Source organism: Coenobita brevimanus, chromosome 37 (assembly GCF_032717465.1).
Source record: "Coenobita brevimanus isolate Jiangsu-jjx chromosome 37, ASM3271746v2, whole genome shotgun sequence".
Classification (NCBI taxonomy): Eukaryota; Metazoa; Arthropoda; class Malacostraca; order Decapoda; family Coenobitidae; genus Coenobita; species Coenobita brevimanus.
In genome coordinates, this window is record NC_136990.1 from 9,493,894 (window position 1) to 9,518,124 (window position 24,231).

At 50.6% G+C, this 24,231-nt stretch overlaps 1 protein-coding gene across 1 annotated transcript in view; it reads left to right on the forward strand.

Moving 5' to 3' along the window:
- LOC145396351 (uncharacterized) overlaps window positions 1-23,241 on the forward strand; it is a 54,922-nt gene extending 31,681 nt beyond the window's left edge. Inside the window, exons 13-14 of the mRNA XM_080269743.1 lie at window positions 20,532-20,723; window positions 21,076-23,241. Coding sequence (XP_080125869.1) covers window positions 20,532-20,723; window positions 21,076-23,241 — 2,358 coding nt within the window. The remainder of the gene's footprint in view (window positions 1-20,531; window positions 20,724-21,075) is intronic.
- The last annotated feature ends 990 nt before the right edge of the window (window positions 23,242-24,231 follow it).

Consider the following 24,231-nt stretch of genomic DNA (forward strand, 5'->3'; position numbering starts at 1 on the left):
GCTGGGTAAGGCATTGTCCCTGCCTGGCATCTTGTAGAGGAAGGTGTCCCGTGTATACGTGCCAAAAATCACTCGTGAAAATTGAAAATTGTGCAAATTAGGGACCTTGCAATTGATTCGCGTTTATGTACATCGACGGGATTGGCAGTGACAAAACGTGTGGACGTTAATTCACGTCGACGGGACGCCGCGGGTTAAAAAGAAACCTCAGAACTTTGTTAGCAAAGTATCTTGGGAAGCTTATTGTGTGCAGTTTGAGTTGATTGCAGATCAGAATGGTTGGAATGATAGGCAGAAAGCAATGCAGCTTGCTAAAAGCCTCAAGGGTGCTGCAGTGGAGATTCTTGATCATATGTCAGTGGAGGATAGAAACAGTTATCAGTCCCTAGCAGAAGTGCTGGAGGCAGATATGAGACCATGTTCCGGACAGGTTTACAGAGCAAGATTCTGGTACCGTGTACAGGTTCGAGGCGAATCCCTACAGCAGCTTGCTCATGACCTGGAAAGTATGGCATACAAGGAGCAGAACCTAACCTATTGGCTATTCTTCTGACGGACCAGTTCATCAATGCTCTTGATAGTGCAGAGTTGAAAGAGCAAGTGAAGCAGGCACAACCCAGAAGCATGCAATAAGCACTAGTCAGGGCTCCAGAATTTGAGTCCTACGTCAGGCCCAGTACATCCACTTTTCAGGCTGGTAATAGTGCAGGATTCAAGGCAAGAATGGGGCAGGTACATGAAGTGGAAAAATATGAAGGAAGTTACTGGTACTGTGAAAAGTCAGGACATAGAAAAGAGGACTGGTGCAAGTGGAAGAGGGAACAGGAGAAGCCTGGAGGAGGTTGCTGGTTCTGTAGGAAGCCGGGACACAAGATAGAGGATTGTTACAAATGGAAAAGGGAGCAAGAACAGCATTCCAAGGAAATCTACAAGTGTAACAAAGGCATGTTGGATATGTAGTGAGGTGGGACACTTCAGTTCTGAGATTACTTAAAAGAAAAAGGAGGATAAGAAGTCTGCAGAAGACCAGAAAGAAGCAGAAAACTAGTGGAGGCTGGTGTTAAGGGGCAACCACCAGCCAGCTTTTGCCAAGTAGCCCCAACAGCAAGAAAATGCAAGAGAACTGCAATCGACTGTGTGCAAGTAGACGGAAGAATAGACGGAAAGAAGTGTTCCCTGGTGATGGATTCAGCCTCAGAGCAGACTTTTATGAGGCTTGATGTGTTACATCACTGGTATCTGCTTGAGTCTTCAAAAAAATTGTGTGGCATAACTGGGCACCATGCAGAGCTGAGGGGACCCCTGGATGTTCGGACTGAAGTGGCATGGCAAGAGGCTACTCTTGCAGTCTATGTAGTTGAGATGGAGGATCCTTGTCTTCTTGGTCTGGACTATCTGATGTCCATGGGATGTGAGCTGGACTTCTGCTCCATGAAGCTGAAGGACCAAGGAAAGTCAGCTCCTGTCACGGCAATGAGATATACCAGTTCTGGTGGTGAGGTGAGGGCGCTCTGCACTACAGTGATACCCCAAAGATCAGAACTATTGCTCCAGTGCAAGATGAGTGGCTCTTTTAACAGCTGTATAGGGGAAGTGGAGCCTGATGTACGGTGCAAGACGAAGGCTGGAGTGATGGTGGGGAGAACTTTGATGGAAACAGGTGCACACAAAGTGCCGGTTGTGGTGGCCAATTTCTTCCATGAGCAGCAGAAGATCAACGAGGGAGAAATTGTGGAACTGTGCCAGGTGGTGGACCCTGAGTGGCATCAGAGGAAGGCCTGTAAAAGGAACATAGTCAAAGAAGATGGGTATCTGCCAGACCACTTACAAAACCTATTTCCAAGGATTTACCAATCCCTGGATGACTCACAAGTGCTGAATTTGAGGCAACTGCTGACGGAATTTGCTGATGTCTTTTCCACGGGAGACCTGGACATTGGGTGCACTGATCTGGTGGAGCATAGTATAGACACCAGGGATCACCGCCCAATTAAACAGCCAGCATGGAGGATAGCGCCAGCCCAAGGGCAAGAAATGGAGAAGGTGATGGAGAATCTCTGAAGTCAAGGAGTGATAGAAAAGTCCAGCAGTCCTTGGCCATAGCAGTGCTTCTGGTAAGGAAAAGGATGACTCACTAAGATGTTTTGTAGATTACCAAGCCCTGAATGAAGTGACAGTGAAGGATGCATACCCCTTGCCAAGGACTGATGACATGCTGGATGCTCTGTCAGGTGCCAAGTGGTTTTCCACCGTAGGTATGAAGGCAGGATATCATCAGGTCAAGGTTGCCGAGGACAAGGAGAAAACAGCCTTTTCGTACAGGTGGGGTTAATGGCAGTTTAAAGTGATGCCATTTGGCCTATGCCATGCCCCAGCTACTTTTAAGCATCTCATGGATTGCGTACCGGAAGGCCTGCACTGGCAGACAGCTTTCATCTATCTGGACGATGTAATAGTGTTTGGACGGACTTTTGACCAGGAATGTGAGAGGCTGTCGGAGGTCTTGAACAGGATTCAAGCAGCACAGCTCAAGCTGAACCCCAAGAAGTGCTACTTGTTTCAGAAGGAGGTGAAGTACCTGAGACACATTGTAGGCAAGGGCAGCGTCCATATTGATCCAGAAAAGGTGGCAGTTCTGGAAAACTGGCCAGTTCCAATTATGTGAAAGAGCTACGGACTTTCCTGGGTTGTGCACTTATTACCGGCGTTTTGTCAAGGACTTTGTAATGATTGCTACACCTCTGAACAAAGTCTTGAGAATGAGGCAGAAGTTTGCATGGACAGCAGTGACTCAGAAAGCCTTTGATGAATTCAAGCATGCGTTTGCAAGTTCTCTAATATTGCAGTACCTGATCAAAGTCAACCATTCATTCTGCACTGTGATGCTTGTGACCGTGGTATTGATGGAGTCTTGCCACAGAAGAAGGACGAAAAAGAAGACATGGTGCTGTATTACAGCAAGCTTAGCCCACCAGATTGGAACTACTGTGTGACCCATAAGGAGCTCTTGGCAGTGCTGAAGAGCCTAGATTTCTTCCATCCCTACTTGTATGTGTCCTACTTCATCATCAGGACACACCATGCAGCACTCAAGTGGCTGAAGACGTTAAAGAATCCGGAAGGACAACGGACACGCTGGCTCGGGAAGCTAGACCAGCACAATTATGAGGTGCAGCACCGTCCTGGGGGGGTACATGGCAATGTTGACTGCCTGAGTCATCGGCCCTGTGACCCAGAGTGCCGGCAGTGTAGTAAAAAAAAGATCATAGTAAGAAATGCAGCCATACTGCGGTAACAGGACCAGTGTCAGACGAAGGAAACCTGAAGAGAATGCAGATGGAGGACGCAGATTTACAACCAGTGCTAGACTGGCTGCAGCAGAGTACAGTGTGACCATCTTGGGAAGAGGTTTCCAGGTTCAGCCCTGTGACCAAGTGCTACTGGAGTCAGTGGTACCTTCTTCGTTTGAACGATGGACTACTGGAGCGTCAGTGGGAGACTCCTGATGGCCTCAGCAAGTACTGGCAACTGGTGGTTCCGGAGAAAATGAGGTCTGGGATCTTGGATAAGTCTCATAACCAGATCACTAGTGGGCACGTGTGAGTGAAGAAAGCTCAAAGTCGGCTGTGACAGAGGTTCTACTGGACTGGCATGCGATAGATGTTGAAGAGTGGTGTCGGGCCTGTGATGTATGCTGTGCCAAGGAGGGACCCAAAAAATGTGGTTGTTCCCCTCTTCTGCTGTACCAAGTGGGTGCACCGATGGAAAGAGTCGCGATGGACATTGTTGGACCTCTGCCACTCACTGAAAGAGGATACTGATATATATGTGTCGTCATGGATTGCTTCACAAAGTGGCCAGAAGCCTATGCCATCCCTGATCAAGAGGCTGCGACTGTTGCTCAGGTGTTGGTTGACCAGTTTTTCCTGTTGTTTTGGGATGCCACAAAAACCACATTCAGACCAAGGTAGAAACTTCTAGTCTGCTGTGTTCTGTGAGTGCTGCAAGTTACTGGGGATCAAGAAGACCAGGACGACCCCAGTGAGGCCACAGTCAGATGGGATGATGGAGAAATTCAACTGGATCCTGGGACAAGAACTGGCCAAGTGCAGCGTAGAGGGACAAATGGAATGGGGCCAGAAATTATCTGCATTGCTGATGGCATATCGGTCTGCATCCCATGAGTCTACCGGCTAAACCCCTGCAAAACTGATGTTGGGCCATGAGTTACACTTACCCATTGACTTGTTAATGGGAAGACCACCTGGTGAAAAGCTACCTACAGACACCTCCAGCTATGCAAAGCATCTTCAGGAAAGGCTGACTGAGGTATATCATCAAGTGCGAGGAGCCGTTAAGTTTTCAGGAGAGGTGATGAAGTGGAAGTATGATGCCAAGGCAAGTGAGGTGAGTTTCAAGGATGGTGACCAAGTTTGGGTATACAGTCCTCAGCGAAAGAAGGGACAGTCTCCGAAGCTGCAGGGCTCATGGAATGGGCCTTACACTGTGTTGGACCTCCTATCAGATGTACCAGATTCGGGGAGGCAGGAAATCTTGCCCAAAGGTGGTACATGTGAATTGTCTGTGGCAGTACCATTTGCCAGTATAGTACAGCTGGAACGTCTCCGAGGAATTTTGCTCTCCTGCAGCCGAGGATGTTGAGGAGGATGAACGAGCTGAAGTACAAGAGGATAGTGACAATTTCCCCTGGGAAGAATTGCATTAGGAAGAGGACCAAGACATTCCAGAAGGTGTGGACTGTGAGGAGAAGCAGGGACGTCACTGGAAGCGGCATGGGAGAAGACCTGATAAGTTGAAGGATTTTTTTGTGTATAATTAAATGCTTAGTTTGGATTAGGGATTATGTTTGTATACATTGGGTAGTTTTGTTGGGATGACAAAGGACTAGTTAGGGGGTAGTGCTAAGAAGTGAGATTTGTGAGTTGGGTAGTGCTGGAGAAATCCCAATACTCCCGTTACATGTCAGATTGCCAGTTAGCCTGCTATTTGTGAGTGGAGGTATTTTGTAAGTTGTACATTAATTTTTGTGCTTTTTTTGTCTGTAATGTGTTATTTGTGATTGTTAAATTATGTATGTAATGCTAGGTGTTTTTGGGTCGGCTTCCCGTCCCTCTAACGCCTAGTGTGTAGCTGGATTCCCTTTCTAGACCGGAGCTTAGACAAATAAGAGAGAGGCAGGACACAAAAACTCGAGGCAACAACCTTACGTGTGTATTGCTAAATTCTACGGTGGAACGGGCAGATGTCACAAATACAGTTATGCTGAACAATTATAATTCTAAGGCTTAGATATCGGGTGTTAGTATCGCACAGGATGCTGTTTAGGACACGATCGGGTAAGGTGAATAGCACTTAGGGCCGTGAAGCTAAACACTATGATTTTGGAAAAGTCTAGGTTCTGAATACTGGTGGAGTTTGTGGCACTATTATCACTGCTGGCAGGCTAACTGGTTTGTCTGTCGTGTCGTTAATTATTATTCTTACACTGGGGATTCTGTATGATCTTGATGTGAGGCAGAGTCGCTATGTATGATAGCATGTTCACTGGAGACAGACCCTTATTTCACTGCCTTGCCATGTTCACTGTTTCACTGTTATCTTACTTATTCCACCTCTCTTTTATATTATTACTGATACTTTTCTCACTGATTTTCCATATTCTGATAACTAACTGTTCTGCCCATTGTTTCACTATCTCACGAACACTGTGCTTTCACTTTCACTCACTTTCGGGACTGGGCGTACTGGCAGTCAGGTACAAGGGCGGTGGGAATGGCTCGGCCTCACTGCTGATGGGTCTGAGCTCCGCCAGGGGCCTCCGTATTCAGGGGCCACGGGATCATGCGCAGGGGCATCCTCTCTCGTCTGGGGTTGCTGGTGGGGAAGGGTCCCTTGTTTTCAGGGCTTGGGGCAGGAGTCTGGCCCTCAGGGCTGGGGCCGAACAGCTGCCTGAACTTCTTGCTCAGGTGCCTGACGGAGGACGAAGATCTCTGGCGTTGGGGTGAAGGGATGTCCCACCCGGGGGTCCTGGGGACAGTCCGGAGGTCCCGGGGGCTGCAGTCTCCGGCGGTTGGGGACGCCGTCAGGAGTGGGCTGCGGTGTCGGCCTCCGTCGGGGTCCATCAGGTGGGTCCTCTCAGGAACCGGCTGTAGTGAGAAGAGCCCAGTGGTAGTTATGGGGCCTCTCCAATACTCCTCCGGGCTGGGGTCTCCTTCTGGGTCATAGGTTGGTGGTCAGGAGTCAGCACCTGACAGAGGAGCGGCTACCAGCCATCTCCTGCCATAGGGCCCGGCTACTGGCTGTGGCCTTCTAGGGGCACGTCTACCAGCCGTCGTTAAGGCCCGGCTACTGGCCGTGGCCTGGGGGAGGGAGTGGCTACAGGCCGACTCAAGGGCACCTTTGCAGCAGCTACTGGCCGTCTCCTGACTAAGGCGGGAGTGGCTACCGGCTGTCTCCTGACGAAGGCGGGAGTGGCTACCGGCCATCTCCTTATTACCTCCGGAGTGGCTGCAGGCCATTGAGGAAGCCATGAGGCGAAACGTCAATACACACTAAGTCCCACATCGGTGTTTCTTTCTCCAATTTGTCAACAAAAAGTGAATCAAGGGCAGAGATGAGTGGTAGGATCAGCCGAGATGGTGATGGGTGGTGAGGCATGACGGGTGTTGAAATTCAGGAAAGTGAAAATTTAAAGCTTTCTCCTGGAAGTTCAAGTGGAGAACAGAAAATGCATGGGGTATTTAGGAAAATGTGCAGGACAGACTGAGATGATGGTGGGGCAGAGTGAGGGGTGTTTTGCCTGGTGAAGATGACTAATGTGATTTGGGTGGTAAAATCCACTATAGTGCCACAGGGGACGACCCAACACCCCCAGAAGGAGCCCACAGAGGAGTACCGACAGCGCGCCGGGACTCAGGGCGACAACGACATAAGTCAGCCCGGGCCGCGCGCCCCTATGACCCGGAGCTCACCTGCCACCACCATAGCAGGAATACTAGCCTACCTTCCGGGTGAGCTGTCCCCAACCAACATCGGGGTGGAGCTGTTACTCCAGCTTCAGTCAGCACCCCTGAGACGGCCTGTAGCAGCTCAACCCTCCTGAAGGAGATGGCCTGCAACCACTCTGAGGGAAAACAGAAGACAGCCTGTAGCCGCTCCCGCTTTCGTCAGGAGATGGCCTGTAGCCGCTCTGAAGGTGCCCTTCTCGAGATGGCCTGTAGCCGCTCTGAGGGAAAACAGGAGATGTCCTGTAGCCACTCCCACCTTCGTCAGGAGACGGCCTGTAGCCGCTCAACCCTCCTGAAGGAGATGGCCCGTAGCAGCTCTGAGGGAAAACAGGAGACAGCTTGTAGACGCTCCTGCCTTTGTCAGGAGATGGCCTGTAGCTGCTCTGAAGGAGCCCTTCCTGAGACAGCCTGTAGCCGCTCTGAGGGAAATCAGGAGACGGTCTGTAGCTGCTCCCACCTTCGTCAGGAGATGGCCTGTAGCCACTCCAAAGGTGCCCCCGAGTCGGCTTATAGCCGCTCCCTCCCACAGGCCACGGCCAGTAGCCAGGCCCTACAGCAGGAGACGGCCTGTAGCTGCTCCTCCGTCAGGTGCTGACTCCTGTTCACTGACCTACGACTCAGAGGGAGTCCCCAGCCTGGAGGAGTACTGGAGAGGCCCCATGACTTCCACTTGCCTCTTCTCCCTGTAACCGGATCCGGAGAGGACTCACCTGACAGACCCAAAGATAGGCCAGCACCGCAGCTCCTTCCTGATGGCGCCACCGAACACCAGGGACCACAGCCCTCGGGACCTCCAGGCCACCCCCAGGACCTCCGGGTGGGACCTCCCTACACCCCGATGCCGGAGATCTTTGTCTTTCGTCAGGTGCCTGAGCAAGAAGTTCAGGCAGTTATTCGGCCCCAGCTCTGAGGCCGTACTCTCACCCCAAAGCCCCGAGAGAGCGGGGACTTTCACCACCCGCAGCCCCGGACGAGAGAGCGGGGCCTTTCACCACCCGCAGCCCCGGACGAGAGAGCGGGGCCTTTCACCACCCGCAGCCCCGGACGAGAGAGCGGGGCCTTTCACCACCCGCAGCCCCGGACGAGAGAGGACGCCCCTAGGCATGATCCTGTGGTCCCTGAACACAGAGGCCCCCGGCAGAACCCAGCCCCATCAGTAAGGGGACTGGGCCACATCCGCTGCCCTTGTACCCGACCGCCACGACGTCCAGACCCGAAAAGAGTGACAGTGAATGCACAGTGTCCATGACTTAGTGACATAAAGGCAGAACAGTGAATTAACCACATGAAGGAGGTCAGTGTAAGAAACAGCAGTGACGATATGAAAGTGGTGGAGTAAATAGAATTAACTAGTGAAACAGTGAACACAGCCTAGCAGTGAAATACGTGTCTATTACAGTGAATACGCTACCATCTAACAACTCTGCATCATACTAAAATCATACACAGACCCCAGTGTTAAAGTAATAACTACCAGCAGTGTAATAGTGCCACCCGCTCCATCCATATATATGTGTTGTGGACTTCCTGCAATAATACTGTATAAACTTCTGCCCTAAGTGCTATTCACCTTACCCAACCTTGATTTGAATAGTATCCTGTGTGATAAGCCTACTCATAACCCATATCTAAGCCAAGAATTATAACTGTCCATTTTTTCTGTATTCCTGACATCTACCCGTTCCACTGTCGAATTTAGTAATACATATGTAAGGTGTTGCCTTGAGTTTTTGTGTCCTGCCTCTCTCCTATTTGTCTAAGCTCCGGCCTAGAAAGGGAACCCAGCTACACAGAGATGAGAGACGGGAAGCTGACCTTAAAACACCTAGCATTACAGATGGTGTGGGTGTGGTGAAGGGTAAATCAAGGTTTTCTCTAAAGACAAGGTACTAATTACTATCATTAGTTTTTTTACCCCCCTGGCGAGGAAGTGGAAGCCAGGGTTGGTGTAACGGCAGGCTAGTGGATAATGACGGTTCAGTAGTGTGTCTGTATGTGTCTGATGAGATGACAAATGCTGCTCTCCTGACCCCTCTCCAACCTTGTCCTTCACTTCCCTCTCGCCAGGGGGTCAAAGAAACTAGTGATCGTGATCGTACATGCTGGTCTCATGAACTGTACATGTCATCCTATTTTCAGTTAGAAGAATCATTGAATATCATTGATGATTTGGGGATTATCAAATTTATACTGTGTAACCAGGTTAGACACAGAAGCTACTCTCAAGGGAAAAAATGAAAGTTTATTATGAGTTATGCTTGTGATGTCTCCTCTGATGGCATACCCACAAATGACCCTCAGATACCACCATTCAACTTGTACCAACGTGAGGTGGATGGCAGGGCCCTGTATTCCCACAGAGTAAGGAAGCTCCGTAACACCTTTTCCAAAGTGATTAATTTTGCTCGTTACTCTTTCCCAATATTTTCTTTGTCATTAAAATTCTGAGAATTTCACCATACGCAGCAAGAATTACTTACAAATAGATATTAAGTAACCGTATCCATAAATAGATGGCTTAGGAAGAGGTACCAAGGAGCTTCCATAACTGACAAGAATACGATCCAGGGAATGGTACATGTCCGTAAGTCTACAAATTTGCATTATCTGGACTCTTGTGGCATCGCATCACCTGGGCAATTTCACTGGGCACGGGACAATAGATTTTACTTCTGGTTCAGCTCTCCTACTGCTAATATCTTGTTAGTGTAGTATTTTAACCATTTGTGAGCAGCACCTTCACATTTTTTTTAAAGAAAAGTTGGCTGGCTTTATTCTTACTTCATTATTTGTATTATTATTATTATTATTATTATTATTATTATTATTATGCTAGGTGTTTAGGGGTCGGCTTCCCGTCCCTCTGACGCCTGGTGTGCAGCTGGGTTCCCTTTCTAGACCGGAGCTTACACAGATAAGAGAGACACAGGACACAAAAATTCAAGGCAACAACCTTACACGTATATTGACAAATTCTATATGTGGAATAGGTAGATGTCACAGCATCAGGAATCTGGACCATTATAAGACATATGCAGAGATCATGGGCAGTAGTATCACGCAGGATACGTTTGGACAATAATTCAGGGCAATAGGTGGATAGCACAATGAGCAGTATTTCTAGTTTTTTTTGGACAGAGGAATAGGTCACGGTCACTTCGAGGGAAATTTACACAGTATTCAGGATGGGCAGCTTGTCCATAGGTATTATAATACAGAGGAATTGCACTGTTAGGGCCGAAAGTAATGTTCACTGAATTCACTGCACTCTTGTTGGGTCTTCCTTATTTCCTCACTATTTCATTATCTGCCAAATCGAGACTATCACAACATTAATATATCTTGGACTTAGGTTCCCTCAGATAATGTAGCACACTGTACAATATATAGGTCACTATTACACTGTCATTGCACTTTCACTGTCACTCACTGTCGGTGGGGTGGCGGCGTGATTGGGGGGCAGCGGGAGAGCTCACAGCCTGTCTCCTCATGGGGCTGGGTCCCGCCTGTGGCTTCTGTATCTAGTGGCCGTGGAATCACTTGTAGGGGCGTCCTCTCTCGTCCGGGGCTGTGGGCAGCGAAGGGCCCTGTGCTGTCGGGGCTGGGAACTGGAATGTAGCCCTCAGGGCTGGGGCCAAAGAGCCTCCTGAAGCTCTCACTCAGGTGCCTGACAGAGGACGAGGGTCGTCTGCGTCAGGGTAGGGAGAGGCCTCGCCTGGAGGTCCTGGGGGTGGCCTCGGGAGCCCGGCAGCTGTGGTCTCCTGCCACCGGAGATGCCATCAGGGGGGAGCTGCGGCGTCGGCCTTCGTCGGAGTCCATCAGGAAGGGTTCCTCTGGGGCTGGCTGGGCGGAGAACAACCCTGGGGATAAAACAAGACCTCTCCACAGGTTCTTGGGGCTGGGGTGATCCTCCTGTGAGTTGCCTCTCTGGTGGTGGACAATAGGGTTGTCTGCGCCCCCACCTGTTGGCAGGTCTGATGGCAGAGGACCTTCTCCTGGTGGAGTCACAGGGGGCAAGGGGCTTTGGTGCTCCTCCCCTGCACAACTACCTGCCGTCGCTGGGTTCCCGTGGGTAACAAAACAAGGGCTGCTACCAGCTGTCCCTTTGTTGTAGGCGCAGCTACCAGCTGTCGCCTGGGCCCGACTCCCTGATGGGAGGGCAGGCAAAGTACGGCTACCAGACGTCACTTGCCCATCGGTGTGGCTACCGGCCGTCGCTTCATCTCCGTATCGAGAACGACGTGCCGACGAGGAGCGGCTACAGGGCATCTCCTGCCAATGGGCATGATTATCGGCTGTCACCTGTGTCTTGTTCTCAGAGGGAACTACAGGAGGAGAGGGGATGTACCCTTCTATCCGCAGTGCGGCTACTGGCCGTCACTGGTTCCTGTAGGGGATTAGAGCACCACCTGATGGAGAAGTGGCTACCGGCCGTCTCCTGCCATGTGGCCTGGCTACAGGCAGTGGCCTTTTAAGGGCGCAACTACCAGCCGTCACCTGAGCCCAGCTACAGGCCATGGCCTTTTCAGGGTGCAGCTACCAGCCGTCGCCTGAGCCCAGCTACAGGCCGTGGCTCTAAAGGGGGAGCAGCTACCAGCCATCTCCTGAAGGGTAGAGTGGCCTCTTGAAAGCCTTCTGAGCGGCTACCGGCTGTCTCTTGAAGGTCTGAGCGGCTACAGACCATCTCAAAAAGGGCACGGCTACAGGCCGTCGCAGGGGTGCTGCTTGGAGCTATAGAACTAGCTCCACCCTGATCCTGCCAAGGGTCAGCTCGCCCAAAAGGTAGTCGTCGTTTCCTGCTATGGTGGTGGCAGGCGAGTTCTGGGTCATAGAGGCACACGGCTGGGTGGACTTATATCCCTGTCGCCCGGGGTCGGGTCACGCTCTATCCACCTGTCCGTAGGCTCCTCCTGGGGATGTTGAGATGCTCTTGGCAATGATACCCAGCATTTTACGTCACGTCCCTGTGACTGGAGGTGGTAAACTTTGGTGTTGTTGGTGTGGTACACTTGTTGCAGGTGTTGGAGGAGGGCGTTCCATGCTGTAGTGGCCGAGTTTTCATTCAACTGGGTGTTGCAGGTGACGAAGAATGTGGATGGGTCGGTGGAGGTGCTGAGGAGTTGTAGGAGGTGGAGGGGTCCACAGACTCAGTATCAGTGTCTGAAGAGCGACGCCCATATGGCTCGGCGGACTCTCATGGTGGTAGGTGTTGTCTCCTGTAGAGGGCTGTGCTGAATGCTGGAGATGGCTGGGGAGCATGGGGTTTTAAGACGGGGTAATGCGGCATGACGTCCCTGGGGAGTATAGGTGGCTGGGATTTGTGCTTGATGTAGCATGAGTGTGATGGTGCTTAGGTCAGGGGAAGGAGTGTGGTTTTGCGGTGAGGTGGGTGGTGTGGGGATGGGGGCGTATTGTGTGGGTGGGTGTGGGAGGCGGCCAGAGCATGTGATGGTGGTTTTTAGTGTTGGTGTGGATGGTGACATGGGCGTGTGGTGTCGGCGTGTTTGGGTTGTGTGTGGTGGGGAGGTTGATGGGATGTATGGGGGTGGAGGTGTGGTGCTGGGGTTGGGGGTGGAGATGAGCATTGGCGGGGTGCAGATCGGGTGGGTGGAGGAGAAGCGGGCGTGTGGACAAGGCATGTGGTGCCGGGTGTGGGGGATGGAGCGGGCGGCGGTGAGGGGATGGGGGAAAGGTCCAGATTTGGTGGATTGGGGGTGGTGGTGGGCGTTGGGTGAGGTGAGAGTTGGGCAGTTGGAGGAGATGCAGGTGCATGGGCGGGATACGTGGTGTCGGGCATGGGGGATGGGGCGGGCAGTGACGAGGGGGTGGGGGAGAGGTCTGGGCTTGGTGGTGTGGGTGAACCTTCAGGTGAGGTGTGATGCAGCATGATGGGGGGTGGGGTGGAGGCAGAGGGGGAGGGAAAGGTGGAGAGAAAAGGTGAGGGAGAGATGTAGCAGTCGTAGGAGGTAGAAGGAAGCGGGGTGGGGGCGGCGGGTGGTGTGGGGCACGGGGTGGGGGCGGGGGAGCGGTGGCATGGAATGGGCGTACATGGTGATTTCTGAGAGTGTGAGGTGTGCTGTGATATTCAACCATCACCTGGTAGGGGTTAGGGACGTGGGTGATGATGTAGGGTCCCATGAAACGAGGCGCAAGCTTGTGGGGTGCAGGGAACTGCGCTATCATGACGGTGTCAACCGGCTTTTACGGGTTAGTGGCAGTGTCGAGGCGAAGGTCCAGGTTATTTTGGAGGTGGGATAGTTGTCGTTTGAGGTGGTGAATGGGGTCAGAGGTGAAGGAGGTGGAGGGGGGCTGTAGGTCTTGCTGCAGAGGTAGGAGAGATGCTTCCCCAAACATTCGTTCATGAGGAGAGATGCCGTCTTCTCATGGGCAGGTGTTTATACCCCATTGCACGATTTTGACGTGTACGGGCCAATTGTTGTCTTTCGTTTCTTCTATCCGGGTGTGGAGTTGGTTCATCAAAGTACAATGGCTTAGTTCGCAGATGGCATTTCCTTGTGGCCAGTAAGGGGACGAGTGCGAAATGTGATAACCAAAAATTTGGGCTAACTCCTTCCAGACTTTGCTGGTAAATTCCGGGGCATTGTCAGAGTGGATGGTTTGTGGGATGCCAAAGTATGGAAAAACGTGATGAACCAAGGCACCGGCGACTGCAACAGCATGGTGTTCTTTTGCTGGGCAGGCGATGATAAATTTTGAGTACATATCAACAAAAGTGATGACGTACCAATAGCCTGATTTTGGGGGTAGGGGCCCCACTATGTCGATCAACAATAACTACCAGGGTTTGTGGGCAGTAATGTGTCCCAATGGGCCAGCAGTGCGAGTGATGTCTTTCCCCAAGGCGCATGCCCAACAGGATTGATAAAATCCTTCTCTAGGGTGGATGGGTTGGGCGTCCAATAAATATCATTGAAAATTTGTAGGAGTTTCTTTGTGCCCAGGTGGATTCTGTTGTGGGTGTGTAGGTGTCAAAGGGTGTCGAGGGCGGTGTCGGGGACGAGGATGATATGCCCTGATGGAGTGAACAGGTGGTCACCCTGGCGATAAGGTTTTTTGAAGAGATGTTGGGGAATCCAGGGATGTCGTTCCTTACAATGCCACTGTTGGAGTAGGTCTGGTTCGGGCTGTGCGGCATTGACGGGGAGCCATGAGAGAGCATCCGCATTCATGTGAAGTTTGCCGGGGCGGTAGGAGATCTCGTAGTTGAACTCCTCTAGGGTTTTGTGCCATCTGATGAGCTGGGCATTGTCAGTTTCGGGGACGAGGATGATATGCCCTGATGGAGTGAACAGGTGGTCGCCCTGGCAATACAGTTTTTTGAAGAGATGTTGGGGAATCCAGGGGTGTCGTTCCTTATGATGCCACTGTTGGAGGAGGTCTGGTTTGGGCTGTGCGGCGTTGACGGGGAGCCATGAGAGAGCATCCGCATGCATGTGAAGTTTGCCAGGGTGGTAGGAGATCTCGTAGTTGAACTCCTCTAGGGTTTCGCACCATCTGATGAGCTGGGCATTGTGGGTGTCAGGCTGCCTCAGCCATTGAAGGGACTGGTAGTCGGTAATGATGGTGACTTGGGTCCGTGATAGGTACGCCCGGAAGTGTTCTAGTGCCCAGACGATGCCGAGGAATTCCCTCTTCGTAGCAGCATAGTTCTTTTCTGCCTGATTGAGGGTGCAGCTGGTGCAGGCGATGATGTGCTCGTGGCCTTCTTGGACTTGGGCCAGTACAGTGCCTATTTGCAATTAAGGAGATGTCAGTGTAGACGTGGAATGGGAGGGAGTAGTCGGGGAAGGCCACAACTGGGGCAGATCAAGTTTGTCCTTGAGTTGCTGGAGGGCAGCTTGTCTTTCGTCTGTCCAAATAAAGGGTTCTCCCTTTCGGGTCATGTCGTGGAGTGGCTTAGGAATGTGAGTGAACCCCTTCATGAAGCACCGATAATAGGACATAAGGCCAAGGAAGGCCCAAATCCCGTGGACATCTTGTGGCAGGGGTCCACGATAGTGTGGGGCTTGTCTGGGTGGGGGAATGTCCACGATAGCATGGGGCTTGTCTGGGTTGGGGGATATGCCATCCTGGGAGATGACGTGCCCCAGGAAAGAGACGGCTCTGGTGGCCAGGACCCTCTTGGAGGGCCGGAGTTTGAGGCCCACTTGCTGTATGCGTGTAAAGATCTTGCGGAGGCGCTGAAGATCTTGTGGCCCAGGTCTTTGCTGAATACAGTGACGTTGTCTAGGTAGGCTAGACAGATCTCCCATGTGAGGCCGCTGATACAGACTCCATTAGTCATGAGAAGGTGGCCAGGGTGTTGCAGAGGCCGAAGGGCAAGACATAAATTCATAATGCTTCCCGTTGCTGGTGGAGAGAGCAGTTTTGCCTCTGTCTTCTGGTCGCACTGGTACCTGCCAGTACCCTGACTGGAGGTCGAGGGTGGAGAACCACGAGGTGCCATAAAGGGAATCGAGGGAGTAGTCTATCCTGAGGTGTGGAGTAGCGTCCCTGATGGTTATGTCATTGAATCAGCGGTAATCCATGCAGAACCTCATGGTGCCATCCTTCTTCTTCACGAGAACGACAGGGGAGGACTAGGGGCTGGTGGAAGGGAAAACAACTCCGGCCTCGATCATTCCTGGACCTGGTGGTCTTCCTCCTCTCATTGCTTGGGATTTTTCTGCCGGGATGGCTGTTGGATCGGCTGACCTGTCGAGTGGATCTCGTGAGCCAGGTAGGTGGTATGTCCAATGTCGGCAGGCCCCGCCGTGAAAAGGTCCTGGAAATCCAGGAGGAGGTGGCGGAGGGTGTCTGATTGGTGAGGGGAGAGATGGTCAGTGATGGGGGGCAGGGGGGCAGGGGAACTAGAGGGAGAGGGGGCGCGAGGCTCAGCTTCTTCCATCTCTCCTATGATGAGTCCTTTAGGTAGTGTGAGGGGGGGATGGAGTGAGGTTGGCAATTCGGACAGCTGTGATGTGAGGGGGGAGGGAGGTCATGGGTAGGAGGCAAGCCAAAAGGGTTCCAGTGGCAGATGTGGGGAGAACAGGACAAACGTACCCGTGGGCCTGTTCAGGGTCAACCAAGCTTTGTGGTGGGGGGGAATCATCACTGCTGAGAAGATGGTCGTGGGGAACATGGGGGGGGAGGGAAAGAGGGGGGGGCCAGGAATGATGGGGGGTGGGGTGTTTTTTTTTTTTTGGTTGGGCCGGGGTGTGCAAGTGCACACTGCTGGGGAGGGAGGGGGGATGTCGGGGGACTTCTGGAACTGGAGCTGTCGGTTTTGGCAATCAATGGTGGCTCCTAGTTTTTGTGGCAGGTCCAGTCCCAGATATCCATCGTAGTTGCGGCAGGTGGAGTCAAATATAATAAATTTGTGCTGTGTCGATGCCGGTTGGTGGGTGTCGACACATAGGGCCCGAGTTTCCCTATGGATAGGCAGGGGGCCATTCTCTGCATCCACAAGTTGAGTTGATGCCGGGAATTGCGGGCCAAAGGCGACTTGTGACAGTAGCAGTGACTGTACAGGCAAGATCTGGCCGTTCCCGTGTCGACCAGATGTCTGGCTTTTACCCCGTTCAGCTTCATCTTGTTGTAGACTGGGGGGTGATATTTGGGAGAATTGGCCCCCGCCACTGTGGGGAGGTGCGGGGATGGTCCTAAAAATCCAACTGTCGGGGACTGCCTTCTTCTTCTTTGTTCTGCTCCGTGTCCCCAGATTCCGCTTCCTATATGGATGCAGGTTCATCTTCCGGCTCCTCGTTTTCCAAGAAGGAGACATTACATCGGCTTGGGGTGGTTGGCTTGCGCCTGGCAGCTTTTAATTGGTCCCTGATGTCGTGCAGTGGGCATCTGGAGCAACAAGCAGAGAACTCCCAGGTATTTACCAGGATGAGGTTGGGGTTCTCCTTGTGGCTGGGGCGTCAGTGGGTAGGGTGCGCCCTGGGCAACCTGGATGTCGGGGTGGGGCTGGTGTGGGGCATAGGCAGATGTGGCTTGACTGGTGGTGCCGGTTTGTTCGTGAGGAACTTTTTCGCCACGTTGATTTGCTGAGGGGTGGGGCGGGAGGTCAGGAGGTGGCGTATGAGTTGGATGTCTCTACCCATGTCTCCCGTCAGGTCGTGGATTGTGAAGTGTTCCTTGACCATACTGGGGAGAACTCTGAGGAGGGTATTGAAGGTGTGTTGTTCCCAGGTTTCGTCATCTGCCTCCGGGTAGGCAGCAGTGACCAGGCACTGTCATCCAAGTTGCCATCGAAAGTTAAACTATCCAACTGGGACAGTGCCACCACTTTGCCTAGTGATGGGGTGATTGCTTGGATCACGAGCTTCGTAAAATTCTGCCAGGTAAACCCTGGAATGATTTTTGGTGTGATATTAGCTCCTGCTTTACCCAGCAGTGGAAGTGTAACTGCTATTTTTTGCTTGTCGTCCTCAAACCCAATATCTAGCAATGGCTTAATAATTGACAGATATGTATGAACATCGTACTGTTCAGAGTCGAATTTAGGCAATTGCAAGTAAGATTTGGTTGCCATTTTGCTGGTATTTCCTGAATGCCTCTCTCTTATGCCCGGGTCAAGAACCACAGCTGTCCACCAGTGTTATGCTAGGTGTTTAGGGGTCGGCTTCCCGTCCCTCTATCGCCTAGTGTGCAGCTGGGTTCCCTTTTTAGACCGGAGCTTAGACAAATAAGAGAGAGGAAGGACAAAAATTCAAGGCAACAACCTTACACGTGTATTGACAATTTCTATATGTAGAATAGGTAGATGTCACAAGAACAGGAATCTGGACAATTATAAGACATATGCAGAGATCATGGGCAGTAGTATCACGCAGGATACATTTGGACAATAATTCAGAGCAATAGGTGGATAGTGCAATGAGCAGTATTTCTGGGTCTTTTGGGCAGTGGAATAGGTCACGGTCACTTCGAGCGAAATTTACACTGTGTTTAGGACGGGCAGCTTGTCCACAGGTCTTATAGTACAGAGGAATTACACTACTAGGGCCGAGACTAATGTTCACTGAATTCACTGCACTCTTGTTGGGTCTTCCTTATTTCCTCACTATTTCATTATCTGCCGAATCGAAACTATCATGACATTAATATATCTTGGACCTAGGTTCCCTCAGATAATATAGTGCACTACCCAATATATAGGTCACTATTACACTGTCACCGAACTTTCACTGTCATTCACTGTCGGTGGGGTGGCGGCATGGTTGGGGAGCGGAGGGAGAGCTCACAACCCGTCTCCTGATGAGGTTGGGTCCCGCCTGTGGCCTCTGTATCTAGCAGCCTCGGAATCACTCGTAGGGGCGTCCTGTCTCGTCCGGGGCTGTGGGCAGCGAAGGGCCCTGTGCTGTCGGAGCTGGGAACTGGAGTGTGGAGGGCTGGGGCCGAAGAGCCTCCTGAAGCACTCACTCAGGCGCCTGATGGAGGACGAGGGTCATCTGCGTTGGGGTAGGGAGAGGCCTCGCCCGGGGGTCCTGGGGGCCGTCTTGGGAGCCCAGCGGCTGCGGTCTCCTGCCATCGGAGATGCCATCAGGGGAGAGCTGCGGTGTTGGCCTTCATCGAAGTCCATCAGGTAGGGTTCCTCTGGGGCTGCCTGGGCAGAGACCAAACCTGGGGATAACACACGGCCTACCCACAGGTCCTCAGGGCTGGGGCAATCCTCTTCCTGTGGGTTGCCTGTCTGTTGGTGGACAATAAGGTTGTCTGCACCCCCGCCTGTCGGCAGGTCTGATGGCAGAAGACCTTCTCCTGGTGGAGTCACAGGGGGCGAGGGGCTTTGGTGCTCCTTCCCTGTGCAGCTACCGGCCGTCACTGGGTTCTCGTAGGCAACGAAATGAGGGTGGCTACCGGCCATCACCTGGGCCCGACTCCCTGACAGGGAAGCAGGTGAAGTGCGGCTACCGGCCGTCACTTGCCTGTCGGCATGGCTACCGGCCGACTCCTCATCCCCGTATCAAGAACGACGTGCTGATGAGGAGCGGCTACAGGCTGTCTCCTGCCAACAGGTGCAGCTACTGGCCATCGCCTGCATCTTGTTCTCGGAGGCAACTACAGGAGGAGAGGAGACATACCCTTCTCTCCGCAGCATGGTTACCGGCCATCACTGGTTCCTGCAGGGGGTTAGAGCAGCATCTGATGGAGGAGCGGCTACCAGCCGTCTCCTGCCATGGGGCCCAGCTACAGGCCGTGGCCTTTTAAGGGCGTGGCTACCGGCCGTCGCCTGAGCCTGGCTACAGGCCATGGTTCTTAAGGGGGAGCGGCTACCGGCCATCTCTTGAAAGCCTTCCGAGCGGCTACTGGCCGTCTCTGGTCCGAGTGGCTACAGGCCGTCTCAAAAAGGGCATGGCTACAGGCCGTCGCAGGGGTGCTGCTTGGAGCTATAGGAGTAGCTCCACCTCCATCCTGTCGAGGGTCAGCTCGCCTGAAAAGTAGTCTCTGTTTCCTGCTATGGTGGCAGCGGGCAAGTTCCGGGTTATAGGAGTGTGCGGTCTGGGGAGACTTATGTCCCTGTTGCCCGGGGTCGGGTCTTGCTCTATCCACCCCTCCATAGGCTCCTTCTGGGGGTGTTGAGATGCCCTTGGCAACGATACCCAGCATTTTAATTATTATTATTATTATTATTATTATTATATTAATTATTGTCATTGTCCGCCAACGAAGTTGTAGGATGGTATGTATTCATCCGTGTCTTTGTACAAAATATCACAAAAACTTGTTACAGGGCTTTCAGTGACATATAGTGGTTAGGTGAACAGTGGGTCGAGGAATTGTTGCTTAGATTTTGAGATGGATCCAGATCCGGATGCAGGAAATGATAAATTTTACTGGCATTACCTGAGATGTAACAGGGCAGACTAAGATAGTAGAATTATTTGATTATGAACGACTGTAAAAGTACAGTATTTGGTAGGATAGGAATTAGAGCAGTAAATCATAAATTTAATTGGTGTAGGCAGAGGTAGGCACTACCAGTGCATTCTAGTATTGTTGTTGTTGTTGTTATTGTTGAATTGTTTGACTTTGTGACCGTAAAAGTATTCATCTGGTAGGAAAGTTGAATTACAGCAGTAATCATATATTTTATTACCGGTGGTGGAGTATGCGTACTTTGAGTGCTTTCTAATTATTGTTGCTGTTGCGTCAACTTAGTGTTTAATGTTTGTTAGACGCTCATACCTTAACGGGGTGATATGGAGCCTGCTGTGGTGCCCCTGCTAATTGGATGAAGAAACGCAGATGTGGGATCTTTCCAGGAACCAAACCTCCACACTTTTCCCCGTGCCTCGCCCTTGCTGGACACTGTCAGCCACGAGGGAACATAGGTTCTCTGCAAAGGATGACCTTGCAGGGGCATTTGCTTCCTTGCCATTGATGGATCTACTGGGCCAGACAGACTTGGGTTGATCGACAGTAACAAGAAGCTCATATCTGGTGTGCTTCTTAGAGGTTTGTAAGAAATATTGAACAATGTTTTGTGCTCAGAGGAGTGGAGCGTGTGTGAGTTGGTGTGGAGCCAGTGGTCGTATGGCACTCCATGCTGCCCTGGACGCCAAACACTGGGACACAGCGGTTGCTCTTGTGCGGGACATGGGGGCCAACATATTCCTGCAAGATTATCACGGAAGATTTCCCCTCACCTTGTGTCCACCAGACCTCAGGACTCGCCTGCTGCAAGTGAGATTCGTGCATAAATAATTAAAGTATCTTGTTAATTACTGTTCTGTATAACTTTTGCAGATACTAAAGTCAGTTAACTGTGTATTGACTACTTTTATATTGGTATGTTACTTTTTTTTATGTTATGGTAAGGTCGGTACACTTTCATTAAACATTCATGATAAAATTCTTTTCAAGCAGAAGCAACATAATGCAGCCTTATTTCATATTTAATGATTATTTGTTATTTTGTCTTACTACCATAGTGCTCAAACTTACTTCCAGAGAGATCATGAGTGGTTCATACATTATTATTATTTTTCCAAGTTTCATTTGTAGACAACATTAATATTACTTTGTTACTTTGCAGGACGTTCTGAGCCGCGACTACCGTTCTTTAGACCACCTGGTGAGTAAGGCGCACGACAGTAGTGAGAAGGAGAGCACCATCCATGTGATGTTGCTTCTAGCTACCCTTTATACCAACTGTAAAGAGGGAACCAACAGCACTGTGGGAAGCGGTAGTAAAGAGGGAACCAACGGCACTGAAGAAAGCAATAGTAAAGAGGGAACCAACAGTGTTGTGGGATGCACAACGGTATCAACAAACAATGGTACTGGCAGAGATCAAGGCATGGGAGAAGCAGCACCTCAGTCAACCACAGACTACATGGAGACCAATGACAACAACTGGAAAACATTGTTTGTGTATTTGGTCTCAGTCTTAAGGGAAGGGAAAGAAGACAGCTTCACTTCCAGTGCCTGGCTGGAAAACTTACTGGCAAGTTTGTCTGATCCCACAAGTAAGGACGAGGAACAAGTGGCAATGGGAGGTAAAGGTGTGACAAGTGAGGGTGAACTTTTAAGTTACACAAAGACTGCAAGAAATGAGAAAACGACCAGGACAGAAGAATATATGTTTTTCCAGCTGGTGGAAAAGCTGTCTCAGGTGATGCCGCAAGTAAAGGGCTGCACTGTACAACTACAACAGCTAATCGACACCACTTTAATCAAGGCACTTCTCATATCCTCCAAAAATGGACTAACCACTCTGCTCCACTTGTTATTAACTGTAGGTGGAGCAGGAATTGACGTGGTTGTGGACGAGGTCAGTGGATCTACCGCCCTGCATATGGCAGCAGCTCAAGGCCGCCTAGGGTTATGTGACTTCCTTCTGAGTCGCCAGGCCTCAACTACAACGTTGGATCGCGCTGGTCGCACCCCAGCTCATCTCGCTTACATGTTTGGTCACAACACCACCGGAGATCGGCTGGTTGTTAGGGTTGAGCATTTTACAGATAAAGCTAACAACTCACCCAGAAAACTGCTTGAGGGTTTTATGAAATACACAGAAACCTACATGCTCAGTAAAAACCTTAGCGTACAATCTCATGAACAAAATGACGAGACTTCGTTGATCCGAGCCCACCTATGCCAATTCCAACGAAGATGGCGAGGCAGTATCGAAAAAGCGGTAAGAAAACTGCATGTGGATTTTACCAGAGGCGAAGCTCGAGAGGTGAAGGAAGTACTTACTAGAGAGCTGTCGAGAATTTTAGAAAAGCTGGAAAAAGTTAACCCATTGTTTGCTAGCAGTCTGCAGGTACTTGGTAGCTCCGTAGATAACCTCAGGCTGTATGCACCAGATGAGTTTGACTGCAATGTGGTTCTCAAGAATATTAGTGGCTTCCATGACGGTGGATTGAGTGTAAACCTTGAGAAGCTGTCCCACGAAGAAGCTAGTGAAAAGTTCTACAACTTTTCCCTCAGAGTAACAGCAACGAAAGATGAGCTGAAAACTTTAGTCAGTGGCAGTAATTTTGTAAACATGTTCTTTGAAGCTCTGTCATGTTGTCTCACATCCTTTGAACCATCTGACCCTCGTCTGGGCTTCGTTCTTCCTGGAGTGCGGAAAACACAAGTTGGAGCCAATGTGTCTTTTGCTTGGGAAGGGTTGGAGTTCCCCTTGCTGCTGATTGACGTGGATTTAGTTCCCGTAGTGGAGGTGCCGTGGCCTCAGCAGCTGGACAGACCACCACTGACCCCATCCACGATAAATTCAATTCACATCTCAAGTACTGGAGACGATAACTGGAGGTGTTCCTTTGCACTTGTAGAGAACCAGATCTTCAGAGAGCTTTCACCGGAGCGTAGGTTGGTGCTGCTGGCGTGTAAGTTACTGGTCGTCACACTGAAGGTAGAGAGCTGGGCACCAAAGGACATTAAGGAACAGCATACCTATTGGATTGGCCACAGATTTAAGATCCCAGCACCTGCAGGATTTATCTTAAAGAGTTCCTTCTTAAGAGAGATGGAGGAAGTGAAAGATAATTCTCTCTGGGAACCTCCACGTCTGATGGAAAGAATAAAGTCGGTATTCCAAAGGATGTGTAAGTCTAAAGACTATAGCAGCAACTCAGACAATAATCAGATGTACTATCTCAGCCAAGTCAAGGCATACTTTGGAGGTGAATGTGAGAAGCCAACTGTTGGCTACTCAGCTCCTGAAATTCTGCGCGTCCTTGAGTCTTGGTGAAATGAATATCACTAACATCTTGCATACGGTTATCACAAGTGCATTGTTTAATCAGCTAAATAACGTTACCATAGTTAATCTCGTCTGTAAGACTGCGCCTTGTAGTTTACTCTTGCTTAGTAGATGATTTTACTTAGTGAAGAAGTCAAGAAAAGATTAGTGAAGGCCATAAATAACCCCACTAGTTCGTCTGTCTTGATCTGACAAAATCGTCCAGAAACAGTAAGAAAAGAATAAAAATTAAGTCATCATGGAGAAAGGTAAACTATAATACGCATTCTTATATACCTTATTATATTGTAATACAGACAACCTCTGATCGCCAAGCATATACAACTGCTGTCATGTACTTTATTGCAGTATACTGTAATACATATTGCAAGACTCAGTTATTTTGTAATATAAGTGGGGGCACCCATCATCCACTCAGCCGATGTAGTGCTGCATTTAAATGACTCCACACTGAGTAGCAAGTCAAATGGTCCATTGTAAGGCGGCAAAACCTTTTATCACGCTGGGTAGTAATCATATAACCAAATGACGTCTGCTGACGTGAGCTGAGCTGCTCCAATCGGGTGGAGCTTGTAAGGGTTTCTATCTGAAGGATGGTTGGGGTTTATTACTCACATATTGCCAGTCAGAGGCGGGTGAGGGTGGCGACGTTTGCAGGACTGACCTGCCTTGCCTTGGGCCATACGATGCTGATGAGGCAAAGAGGACTGGATGACAAATAAATATAGACAGCCATTGTTAACATTTTGCTACTGTTGTTTTGTACCAGATAACATTTTCACTGACATGATGTCTTTGTCTTTATTTTCTTCCCTCCACCGAACAGTTTTATGCTATTTGGAAGGAGGCGTGTGGTAGTGAAAGGGTTAACAGTTATTTACCTCTTCACAACATGAGGGGTCTCTTAAGCTGAATAAGAGCGTGGCGGTAGTTAGGTAAGTCTGAAAGCAATAACAAAACACAAAAGACATAATCCAA